Here is a 12,873-nt window from a genome sequence, read left to right on the forward strand (position 1 = left end):
CACTTTAATGTTGCTATTAATTTTTTAAAATCTTATTCAACAATGCTTTCATTCATATGTCACCTTACACTTAGTGGATTTATGATGTTTATTTCATTACATTTATTTATTTAAGTTTCTGTTAGTAATCTTATTTTTAATATCGTTCTCATTCAAATGTGATATCGGTTCATTTATGCACACTCCTTTAGTCAGATATCACACGACTTAGTCAGAGTTCGAGGGTCGAATTGGGTTCACCTTCAAATCCTTTGAGTGGGGGAATCTATTTGACATGTTCGGTTAGGCTCGAGTTTTGCCCGCTTTCTATATTGGTTGTCTCTAACCTTGTTTAATCTTTTAGTCCAAAATTACTCGTAACAATTATTAAATATGTATTTTTATTTTTTTAAAGTTAGGAGTACTAAATTAATCTAAATTTATGGTTTAATTCGAGGAAAATAAGAATATTTAATTTATATGGTTCCTAAAAATAAAAATGGGTTGGTACATAAAGGGAAATATATGACTCATGCTTACCTCATCATGATCACCATTTCCACTCACAAACTCAATAAATAAATTAAATGTTTTATATTAATATCAATACATTTCTTTTTCTATATTAATGGATTTTTACGTCACGCACACATCAACATATTAATACTTTTTTTTTTCCTAATATATTATCGACTTTCTCGTGGTAATAGTGTAATTTGAAATCCGAACCCTAACAATCTCCTGTAGTCTCGGTTGCATGTAGAATCATTCAAGCTCAACATGATCAATCTTGCTTGTGGAGTGATTCGAATCTCAAACAAGTGTTCTTGCGTTTAGATATTTGATCAACAAGAATCATTCAAGCTAGACATGATTGATCTTGCTTGTGGAGTGATTCGAATCTCAAACAATGTTCTTGCCTTGAGATATTCGATCAACAAAGTAATCCGAATCTTATTTTCCTTGTATTGATTCCTTATCTTATCACTCGAGCGTGATCTCGATTAATTCATGTACCCCACCTGTACTCGGATGTCACAAATAACAACATTCTGTAAATTAGGCTATAGTTTTCCTTCCTCAAAATACTGTTTTAGCCTATAATATTACTCGAACATTGTGGATAATTATTCATTCGATTAAAGAAACACGAACTAACTCCACTACCCTAATTATATTAGTTGTATAAGAATCATATCTCCTCTCTATCATATCCATTTAAATTAAACTTTTTTTTTTCTCGAACATAAAGTAATCAGTCAATTTATCTCAGTGTTGATTTAGTGGAGGACGTAAGTAGCACGTAGGTGGTCACAATATTATCTCAATTCCCTAGAGGATTGCCCCACATACGTAGGAGGGGAGACCCTAAACACCATATAGATATCAATCAAATCAGCACTTTGGGATTTTAATGTGGAATACAGCCATGGGTTCTCCATTATATACCAATGGCTGAGTTGGGACAATTTGTACCCAACAAAATACCCCTTCCCAATGGGTCCTCTACAGTCCTTAGTGGAGTACTATATTCTTGGTGACCCATGTGATTGGTCTGCCAATTGGGTCCATATATATTCACAATTGTCTAGGGTCTTTAGGGCTCATGGCTGCAATGAATGACCTTAAAGTTCTTCTTCTTCTTCTTTTAGGGTGTAATTTGTTCATGCAATCTTATTCACTGAGTGCTGTGGAGGAAAGGGAGGACTACAAGAATTGGCTCTCATGGAACCTTCAAAATTACAAGAAGAAGGCGGTTTGGAAGCCGGGTTCGCAGCCAAACTCCGGGTGGTTTCAGGGCGGCGGAGTTCTTGACGATAAATTGAGAAAGGCCGAGAGCAACAAAGTGAGAATCGTCGTTAGCCAAGACGGGACGGGCGATTTCATGACCATTGGAGAAGCTCTCAATAGCATTCCAAAACCTAATAGTAAAAGAATCGTTTTGGTCATCAATCCAGGGGTTTACAGGTATATTCTTATGTAGTGATTATAAGAAATTACAGACCTCCGCAGTGATATGATATTGTCCACTTTGAGCATAAGTTCTCAATTAGCTAATATATGATACTAATGTTGTAAAATTGGATCAGTGAAAAGATCAACATTCCGAAAACTCTACCATTCGTGACGTTTCTTGGAAGCGCCAGCCACGACCCACCGACCATCACCGGAAACGACACGGCGGTGGTGATCGGAGGAGATGGGATACCATTAGGGACGTTGAAGAGTGCGACGGTGGCTATCAATGCCAATTATTTTGTAGCTATTAATATCAAGTTTGAGGTAAAAGATTCAATTTTGATACCACAAACACAACATTCCAAGAAATGGCTATCATTTTGAGTCAAACACGATCATGGGTTTGCAGAATACAGCAATGCACGAGGTGGGATCGGTGCGAGGACAAGGAGTGGCAATGAGAGTATCAGGAACAAAGGCTGCCTTCCACAATTGCAGCTTTTATGGAGATCAAGACACGCTATATGATCATAAGGGTCTTCATTATTTCAACAATTGCTACATCCAAGGCTCGGTGGACTTCATATTTGGCTATGGAAGGTCCTTCTATGAGGTTAAATCAAAGTTTAGTTAATAAAGTTTGCACCTTTATTTAAGATTGTTCATGTTTTGAAATGGGTTTGTGCAGAAATGTTATTTGAACTCCATAGCTAAGAAAGTGGCTTCTGTGACGGCTCAAAAGCGATCAAAATCTTCAATGGGAAGTGGGTTTTCGTTCAAAGATTGTGTTGTAACGGGGAGTGGACAAATCTACTTGGGAAGAGCTTGGGGAGATTACTCTAGAGTTGTCTTTTCCTATACTTTTATGGACAAGATTGTTCTTCCTCAAGGTTGGAACGATTGGGGCTCGAGAAAACGTCAATCGTAAGTAACTTATAACTTTATATCTTCCCGTTCATGTCTAGTGTGAGATCCCCACATCGGTTGGAGAGGAGAACGAATCACTCGAAAAAAAAAGTCTAAAAAGGACAATATCTACTAGTGGTAGACTTGAACTGTTACATATGTTAAACGAACACGACTCTCCCCAATGGTATGATATTATCCACTTTGAGCTTAAGGGGTTTCCCCAAAAGGCCTCATACTAATGGAGATAGAATTCTTTGATTATAAACCCATGATCATTTCCTATATTAGCCGATCTAGGACTTTCATCATCCAACACCTTCCCTTGAACAAAGTACGCGTCCTCTTAATTGAGGCCCGACTCTTTGTCTTAGTCATTTTTTACTATGTCTTCAAGGAGGCTCGACTCCTTTTCTTTTGGAGTTCTTTGTTCGACATTTGAGAATTTACTAATCTATTGACACAACTAAGTTTAGGGCATGACTCTGATACCATGTTAGACGAACACGACTCTCCACAATGATATGATATTGTCCATTTTGAGCTTAAGTTATCGTGACTTTGCTTTGGATTTTCCCAAAAGGCCTCGTAACAATAGAGATAGTATTCCTTTATTATAAACCCATGATCATTTCCTATATTAACCGATGTGAGACTTTCATTATCCAACAACATATAGAGTAGCTCAGATTCGAAGATATAATGTTCAAACTAGTTAAAAAGTTAGAGTCGTTGCATATTCATATCGTATTTTTTGATCGATGTAGGACGGTGTATTATGGAGAGTACAAGTGTAGTGGACCAGGCGCAGACCTAAGCGGAAGAGTAGGATGGGCTCACAACCTCACAGATGAAGAGGCTCAGCCATTCATTGGGACTCACTATGTTGAGGCTGATACATGGCTTCTTGCCCCTTACAACTCTTAAATTTAGCAACCCTTTCAACATTTATGCTCTTTCCATTATATATTGTATCCAAATATTTTAAATTCTTAAGAATTTTTAAGATAAGGAATCACTCTAAGGGGAGTAAGATTCAGATTACTTTGTTCATCGAATATCTCATGGCAAGAACATTGTTTGAGATTCGAATCACTCCACAAGGATCATGTCTAGCTTGAATGATTCTTGTTGATCAAATATCTCAAGGCAAGAACACTTGATTGAGATTCGAATCACTCTACAAGCAAGATTGATCATGTCGAACTTGAATGATTCTACATGCAACCTAAACTACATAGAATTGCAAAGAAACTTAGCCATTGGCTAGAAAAAAAAGCACAAATGCTCCATATACTATATTTTTCAAGTCTCCTTACAAATGCAACATACATGGGCTCTATATAGCCTCAAAATGCAGCTATTAAAGACATTTCAAGAGTTGTAACATTCATACTTAATGGTCATAATTAACTAATTGTAACTTAAAGTAAATAAAAAGTCTTAAAATAAATTAATGAAATACAATAATTCTAAATTGTAATCCACCCAAAATTTATAACATGAAACTTCATTCTTTGAATTGAAATATCTTTTGATAATTTCAATAATATTTTCTTCACATCTTCATTAAAGCATATTGTATGATTGATGTCTCTTAGTTCATATCAATATTCTTCGACGTTTAAATAAAAGAAAGAAAAATTCTTCGTTGAATCATACATAAAGTTTTAATTTTTTTTCTTTTAAAGTTTAATTTAGGTTATTTAAATAAAAAATTTAGGGGTTAAATTGTTGAGTAAATGCTATTAAATAAAAAGACTAAATGATTATTTAAAAATAATTCAAAACAATAATAAATCTTATAACAAATTAAAATTAAATATATTTTGATTTTTTTAATGCAATATCTTTAGATTCCATTTTTTTATAATATTATTTCATATCTTAATTATATCTTTAATCTCTCAACTTCAATTCAAAATAATAATAATAATAATAATAATAATAATAATTTTATTAGTATTAATTAGTTGAGTATTTTTATTTTTAATTATTATTAATTTTATTTAAAATAAAAAAGAGTTAAGAAATAAGTAATAACCCTTTTCTTGTTTTCCCTCTCAGTCGCGGGCGAAGTCGCCGTGTCTCCAAGTCCATTGCTTTCATTGTACCCTTGGCGAAGGATCTTCACCGCCGCACCTCTATCGCCGCAAAACCCTTCTTCCTCTTTGTCTCCGTGGCTCTCACCGGCAGCCACTCAATCAGCCCCCAACCGGAAACCACTTCAGTCTCATTCTTCCTCCAAAGTTTTAGTCCTTAGACGCCCAAATCAATTGCCTTTGGGAACGGAAGAAACAGGGAGGAAGAACTCGTGACCCAGTTTGGAGATTCTTCAGAATTTCTGGGTTTCTTCAATCTTTGGTTCCTCTGTTTGATTTCATTGCTGTCTTCGTCAAGGTTCACCACTGTTTTTGTTTTTGTCTGTTGGGTTCTGATATGATTTATTTATGCGACATTTTGTTTGAAGTTTTTAGTAATTAATTGCTTGTTGTGAGTTGTTTATGAACCCCAATTGTATTTACTTGGGTGCATTTCTTGTGGGATAATTTTTGTTTGTGTTCTACACATTAGGTAGGGTGGATTAAAGAGTTACCCATAAAAAATTTGGTCCAGTTTTGATGTTTTGATTTGGTTTCCTTAATCCAGAGCCTCAAGGAATGTGTATTGGTTGGAAGTATTAGACTTAGAGATTGTCCAAATGTTCTACCTTAGCCGAATTGAGCACACACTACGTGTGCCTCCAAGCATGCTCCATTTACCTATCCTTGATGCTATTAAGGGGGAGCTGGAGAAACTGTTCCTGGATAAGGTTTGTGTAAATTTTGTAGCTAAACTTGTTGATTAACACTTATACTGAGATGAGTTTTGTGATGAAGGTTGTTGCCAACTTGGGGCTCTGTATTTCTGTTTATGATATAAGATCGGTTGATGGGGGCTTTATCTTTCCCAGCGATGGTGCTGCAACATACAAGGTATTCTTGCACTCTTCAGATTGAACCATTGCATTCTCGTGCCTAACATATATCGTATACTTATGTTTTCGAGTACAAAACGAATGTCCTTTTGTGCTTCAACTTAGAAAATCTAAATCAAATAATGAATATTCTTTCGCCTCTTCGTTATCCATTTACCTTATGAACTATTTGGCAGGTTGTGTTCACATTGATTGTGTTTCGTCCATACGCGGGGGAGATAATTATTGGAAAAGTGAAAGAATCAGATGCAAATGGTTTGCGAAGTATGTTAACTTTTTCCATACTTTTTTTCCGAATGTATATTATGTTAGGAACCACGAACCTCCACAATGGTATGATATTGTCCACTTTGAGCATAAGCTCTCATGGCTTTGCTTTTGGTTTCCCCGAAACGCTTCATAACTGTGGAGATAGTGTTCTATACTTATAAACTCACGATCTTCCTCACAATAATCCTCAATATATTTATCTATCATGAATATTTTTTCTTTGATTCGAGTTTAACTTAGTCTAGCAATTTTAATCTTGTCACGCTTTTCTTTCTATTAAGTGTATGTTTAAGATTAGTTCCTCTGTATAAATCTTCCATCTGTATAAATCTTCCAAGGCTTTTGGTTCATTAGTGATTAGCGTAAGAGCTCTGTCTTTGATTTCCGAATGAGTTGTTCTTAGGCTGACCGATTCAACGGTGTAGACGTGTATCTCAATTCTTGGTAATTTTAGTGTCGTGGGTTTATCTTCTCCAAATTCTGGTGGTTCATTGTATATTGGGGAATTTGTACTACACCATGCAAAGAAATTTATTTTGTTGAGTTATTCTATACATATATATGTTGAGGATCGATCTGGTTAAGAGTTTCCGCCTTGTACTTTCTGATACAAAGAAGTTGTGAGCCTCGAAGGTGTAGTAAAAAAATGACTCATGTGTCGAACAAAAGGTGTACTTTGTTCGAGGGCTCCAAAGGAGTTGAGCCTCGATTAAGGGGAGGCTATTCAAGAGCTCCATAGGTCTCATGGCAGGTTCTATGTTGTACTTTATTCGAGGGGAGGATTGTTGAGGATTGTTGGGATGGAGTCCCACGTTGGCTAATTTAAGGAATGATCATAGGTTTATAAGCAAGGAATACATCTTCATTGGTACGAGGCCTTTTGGGGAAACCAAAAGTAAAGCCATGAGAGCATATGCTCAAAGTGGACAAGATGATTGATAACGTACTTGAAAGAGGCTTTTGGAATAACCTTCATCTTCTCATTCTTTCTTTATGAACATTACATATGATAAATTTAGCATGGTGATGATGAAAGTATATCAATCTTGCAGTATCGCTTGGATTTTTCGAGGACATTTACGTTCCCATCCATCTTCTGCCGTCTCCATCAGAATTCAAGCCCGATCCGAAAAACGGGTAATGCCCCCTGTGCAGCCCACAACCTCTGGCTAAAAGTTTAAATGGTGTTTCCATTTGATAATCTGTGTTGTTGACTTATCTAAAGTATTATCCGTTACTATTCTTTTGCGAGTATTGCAGCGGAAAACGCAGATGGGTGTGGGACTATGATGGTCAACCATACGACATATATGAAACGGATGAGGTTTGTCAATTATGATAATGATTTTCGTATATTTTGGTTGAAACCCAGTGTTAGTCCTTAACGTTTATACTTATTCCATTCGGGTCCTTAAACTATGAAATGCTTTGTTTTAATCCTCAACTTCGCACGAGTCCTACTCTGTTTTTCTTGATAGTTTGTATGCTTAGTTTCGGTTTCTGGAAATGGCAGATAAAATTTAGAATACACAGCATAGATTACCCAGCAATCCCAGTGGATCAGCAGCCGAACGAGAGTAACTCAAAATTCCAAATGGAGGAGCAACCGAAAGAGAACGTTAACGTAAAACCATTCGCTCCCATGGTTGTCACTGTACGTCGCTCGCTCTAAATTCTTTCCATTTCATCTACTCGTCGTATTGATATATGTCTGTAGCATTAGCCAGAGGAAGACTGGTTTGTCCATCAATAAGGTCTGCTTTTTGTGTATGTAGGCGACAATCGACTATGATGGGTTAGGTCCTGTTTCGTGGTGGGATGGTTCAGGAGATGCCGATGCCGATGCCGAGGCCGAGGAAGATTCCTAAGATCACCTTGCCATCTTGTTACTGTGAAAAAATTGGTATTTGTTCATTCATAACTCTGTATTATATATCATTATCACTTGGCATAGGCATAAGTCTTTTACTCTCTCGTTCTAAGCCGAGTTTGGAGAGTCGAGCGAAGTTCCTGTTGGCTGTTTTTCGGATCCTGCTCGTAAAGTCTAAACATTTGGGTCGAGTTGAATGAGGTGATTGAAAGGGTAAAAGAGGGAATGAAGTTAAAAGTAGTGATAATTATTAAGAAGCTTTAAAGAGATCAAGGCGAGAATCTGCTAATCTAAGGGAATAAGCAGCCTTCTTGTATTGAGCCCAAGTGAAAGGCTTATATAGAGATTGGTGATTGGGGAGTATCATTTCTGATAGAGGTGCTATCCATGCATTCAATGGTGGTGCCCCAAAGTACATGATTGACATTCTTGCCTTCTTTGAGTTGTTTGCCATTGCTCTATGCCTCACACTTACAAATCTCCCATTTGTCATTGCCTGTTGTGTTCAAAAACAAAAACAAAAACAACAAATCTCAATAACCCATTCTATAAATCCACTTAGTTGTTTCGGGAACTCGACATCGACATCTGATAGATTATATATCGCTTTAAATACTTGTTTACTGCCTAACTAGCTCAAAATGATATCATTTTGAACTGTCATCTAAGCCTGAATTCAAAACCGTGTCATTCGACTGCTTGATGGTTTAAAATGACGTCTTTTTGTTTAAAGTCCCCTTCTATATGGTGGTTTTGATTTGAGCTCTAAACATGTTCTACAAAAATTAACGACAATTAAAGGTGATTGTACAAATCGATTTTAAATAAATGTAGTGTTTCAAAAGCTAACAAATCTATGCCATGTTGAATTAAAAACGGTGTCAGTACTAAATTGTCATCCTAGACTACAATAATGACGAGTATTAACCATCAACTAAACATGATATGTTTTTAGATTAAGAAATATGTCAGTTATAACTGTCATTTAAGAAATATGTCAGTTATAACTGTCATTCATTCCGTTTGCAATTACATGAATGATGACATTGGGTATGATGCCAGTTTCCAACCAACGTCATAGCAAGCCTTCGTCATATGGTTTACAACGACATGGACTTGATGTCAGTTGTAAACCGATATCATAGTGAATCATCATCGTATAGGTACAATAACATATTTTTTGTGGCAATTTTAAACTGTCATCGTCTAGAAAAATGGCAATTTGTAATCCGTGATCATACATATATGATATTAGTTTTGAACTAACATGCGCTACATGACAATGGCTATGTTTATATGGTCGCTTCCTAAAATTTTTAAGGTAAGTTTTTGTACGATATGAAAAAGTAATATATGTCAGCTTCCACGTTGTATTATTGTATTATGTGAACTAAACTAAATCATTAACCTTAGGATTTATAATTATAATTTAATCTCAAATACGAACTAAATAAATTTTGTACCTGAAGTGCATCACCAATCAAGACGTAGAACGCAGACGGGTCGGGGCAAACAGGTCGCCACAACCCGTCCTGCAAAGAGATTTGAAGGCCATCAACATCGTTGGATCTCAAGATGGTCAAGATCTGAGGGTCAGAATGCTCCCCAAATCCAATCCTATTATTTGAAGGGTTGGATTTTGATGAAAGCTCCCAATTTTCAGTGTGCTTGACTGCAGGGTAGTAATTGATCCTCAAAACTGAATCACTATGGACGTCTCTGATGAGATCACTGAACACAGACTTGTTTGGTAACCATAGACCCTCACCCACTAGATCAAGAATCTCACATCCTAAATCCTTCACGCTTTTAACATATTCATTCACCACGTAGCTGAAAAAAAAAAATTAATATTTTGTAATAATATTATCTGATATTATCCACTTTGAGCATAAACTCTCGTGATTTTCGTGACATTGAATGGAGATATGATATCATAAAATATGGTGTCACCGACCTGAAAGTAGAAGGATCGTTGGAAATGGAGGGGGAGGTTTGGAGAACGGAAGCGGGGTCAGAGCGAAGAAGAAGATACTCGAGGTCGCCCGTGTCGCCGTTGGGGCCAATGGCTTTGGTGCCGTAGCCAAAGGGGGCAGCAGGACCGGCGCGGTGCTTCTCGGGGGCGGTTTTTGCAAAGAAATCAAAGGCGTGGCGTTCTAGTCGGGAAATGGCATGATGAGAAACGCCATGGTTGATGAGCTTGAAGAAGCCAAAGTGGTGGCAAGCATGGAGAATGGATTTGGAAGTTGTTGGCCTGGTTTGGGAGAGATCTATGGTGGGAATTCCGACCACCTTTGTCTTCTTGGTCCTCATGGCTGTCGGACAAGGCATGGCTTCAACAATGGCTAACCTCTTACTTATACAACACTTCGAAATAGAGAGAGAACAGAGCTGTGCTTGTTATGGTCAATTTGTAATTATAGTAATGCTGATTGTGATTTAATTAAATTCAAAAACCTTTTCTTTTTAGCAATTAAATTATATATATATATATATATATAGTAAAAATACTTCGAATTATATTTTAATATGCATTTAAAGATTATTATGAGACAATTATATTGTAATGATAACGATGGTTCCAATTATAATTTTTATAATATATTGTCTTAGGTGAATATTTTGTATTGGAATAGTCTGTTTATATTTATGAGATAAAATTTAAAGTCAATTTGAACATAGCTCAATCATATAGTACAAATTACCATTTGAAAAGTTCAGACAAAAATAGAAAATTTTAAGAATATAAATTTTGTATTAGTAATATTGTTAACCGATTAAATTATATTAGACATTTTCATATATCATGGTGAAGAGTATAGGTTAAATAAATCAATTGGTTTATAATCTCCGGCATAATTAAGAATTTGGGGATCGAGTCTTTTAAAATTTTCCAATTTTACCCCTAAATAAGAAATTATAATTTTAGTAACATATTTAGATGAGAACATAGTATATAAATGTAATATAAATTATTAAACAAAAGACATTATAAAAAATGGAAACTTTAGGGAGATTAGAAACCATAAAGTATATTTAGGATCGAATAATAGTAAAGTTAAAAATTTTAGGTAAGTAATTATTATTTGACTAGAAAATTGTGTATGAGAGAGAAAGAGACAACCTGGTCGCGGCTGTTTGTCTGTCTGTGCTTGGATTCTTGTCATGAAAACCGTGTGTTTTTTTTATTATTATTTTAATTATTATTATTTTATTTATTGAAGCCAACCAAAGTCTCCTCCAAGTTGCCTGTAATGTTTGACTTTTTCTCCTCTTTTGACTCCCTTCCACGTGCACCACCACTTCTTCCCGACCTTCTCACCCCTTTTCTCATTCCCGTGTACTTTCATTTTCGGTAGTTCAATCATACGAATATGTATACTGTATTTAGAGCAATTTTATGCTGGATAACCTCTTCAAAATTTTCCTAAGATACATTGATATGAACCAAGAGATATCAATCATACAATATACTTCAATTGAAGACAATGTGAAAAAAATATTGTTGAAATTATCAAAAGATATTTCAATTCATGGCACATTGAGGAAGAATGAAGTTTCGTGTTATAAATTTTGGGTGGATTACAATTAGCAATTTAGAGTTATTGTGTTTCATTAATGTATTTTAAGACTTTTTATTTATATTAAGTTACAATTACATGATGGTTAATTATGGTCATTAAGTACGACTGTTACAGCTCTTGGAATGCATAGTTTCATTTTGAGGCTATATAAAACCATGTATGTTGTATTTGTAAGTGGACTTGGAAAATACAGTAAAAGAAGCATTTGTGCTTTTCTTTAGCCAATGACTAAGTTTCTTTGCAATTTTATTTAGTTTAGGTTGCATGTAGAATCATTCAAGCTCGACATGATTAATCTTGCTTGTGGAGTGATTCGAATCTCAAACAAGTGTTCTTGTTTTGAGATATTTGATCAACAAGAATCATTCAAGCTAGAAATGATCGATCTTGCTTGTGGAGTGATTCGAATCTCAAACAAGTGTTCTTGCCTTGAGATATTCGATCAACAAGGTAATCCGAATCTTACTCCCCTTGTAGTGATTTCCACTTATCATACATGTTAGAAGAACTCGTGTTGGTCTATGGAGAAAGTCTTTAACTCTTTCAACAATATCATAACTATATTATTACACTAGAAATTACTACAAACATAGATAAATATTTAAAATTTATAAGAAAGAGAAATGATTTATTAAAGTGAATTAATGTATGTTATTATAATGGCTTTGGTCACCAACTTTAGGGACAATGAACAGTTACAAGTCAAAAGTGAAGATGTAGTTCCAACGTGGTATGGACAGCAATTGTTTCTTCATTAATCCTTAATTATATAATTAAACAACATTATAATTTTCTAATCTTAATTAACTTTTCCTTTACCCCCGTTGTTGTTTTCTTGTCTACAATACTTTTTAAAATAAAATTTTATTTAAATTAATAATTAACTTTATTTAAATATTGTTTTTGGTAATAACAATTTTTTTTTAATTGTTTAATGTATTTTTTTTATGATTAATCAATGTTTTATATTGATATATGAATAAATATTTCAATTTTCGATGCCAACATAAAAAATTGATTATTTTTTGAAATATAATTTAAACTAAAATCAACTTAATTAAATAGGATTACATAGAAAAAGTGTCACTTAATTAAATAATATAAAAAAACATTAATTAATTATATTTAAAAATAAATAAAAAAGGAAAGGCCGGCCAGCACCATTAGCGAACATTAAGGAGAAGACAAAAACGTATAAATATTTGGAGAAAAATTACAAAGACAATGAGACACCCATTTTCCTTTCAATTTAAATATTGACAAAAATAACCATGTGGGTCCCCATCTCTTGTGTTTTGCCACGTGGAATCCTTACGATGCTCCACAAT

At 34.9% G+C, this 12,873-nt stretch overlaps 3 protein-coding genes across 4 annotated transcripts; 2 read left to right on the forward strand and 1 right to left on the reverse strand.

The window, feature by feature from the left end:
* The first annotated feature begins 1,544 nt into the window (after positions 1-1,544).
* Positions 1,545-3,933, forward strand: LOC111806623 (probable pectinesterase 53). Its single transcript, XM_023691997.1, has 5 exons — positions 1,545-1,947; positions 2,070-2,262; positions 2,348-2,551; positions 2,627-2,862; positions 3,612-3,933. The coding sequence occupies exons 1-5, from the start codon at positions 1,586-1,588 to the stop codon at positions 3,769-3,771; spliced, it is 1,155 nt and encodes a 384-aa protein (XP_023547765.1). The 5' UTR covers positions 1,545-1,585; the 3' UTR covers positions 3,772-3,933.
* Positions 3,934-4,885: 952 nt separating this feature from the next.
* LOC111806424 (DNA-directed RNA polymerase III subunit RPC8) lies at positions 4,886-8,180 on the forward strand. Of its 2 annotated transcripts, XM_023691736.1 has the most exons (9): positions 4,886-5,244; positions 5,494-5,656; positions 5,724-5,819; positions 5,998-6,085; positions 7,144-7,228; positions 7,352-7,415; positions 7,605-7,745; positions 7,867-7,994; positions 8,075-8,180. In XM_023691736.1, exons 2-8 carry the CDS (start codon positions 5,546-5,548, stop codon positions 7,957-7,959), a joined length of 678 nt encoding a protein of 225 aa, XP_023547504.1. In that variant the 5' UTR covers positions 4,886-5,244; positions 5,494-5,545; the 3' UTR covers positions 7,960-7,994; positions 8,075-8,180. The 2 variants fall into 2 exon arrangements, with proteins under 2 accessions (XP_023547504.1, XP_023547503.1); XM_023691735.1 differs by lacking the exon at positions 8,075-8,180 and having other exon boundaries at positions 7,867-8,042.
* Position 8,181: 1 nt separating this feature from the next.
* On the reverse strand, positions 8,182-10,292 carry LOC111806423 (gibberellin 2-beta-dioxygenase 2-like). Its single transcript, XM_023691734.1, has 3 exons — positions 9,919-10,292; positions 9,425-9,794; positions 8,182-8,457 (listed from the first exon to the last, which is right to left on the reverse strand). The coding sequence occupies exons 1-3, from the start codon at positions 10,290-10,292 to the stop codon at positions 8,212-8,214; spliced, it is 990 nt and encodes a 329-aa protein (XP_023547502.1). The 3' UTR covers positions 8,182-8,211.
* Positions 10,293-12,873: the final 2,581 nt, after the last annotated feature.

This window comes from Cucurbita pepo, chromosome LG12 (assembly GCF_002806865.2).
Source record: "Cucurbita pepo subsp. pepo cultivar mu-cu-16 chromosome LG12, ASM280686v2, whole genome shotgun sequence".
Classification (NCBI taxonomy): Eukaryota; Viridiplantae; Streptophyta; class Magnoliopsida; order Cucurbitales; family Cucurbitaceae; genus Cucurbita; species Cucurbita pepo.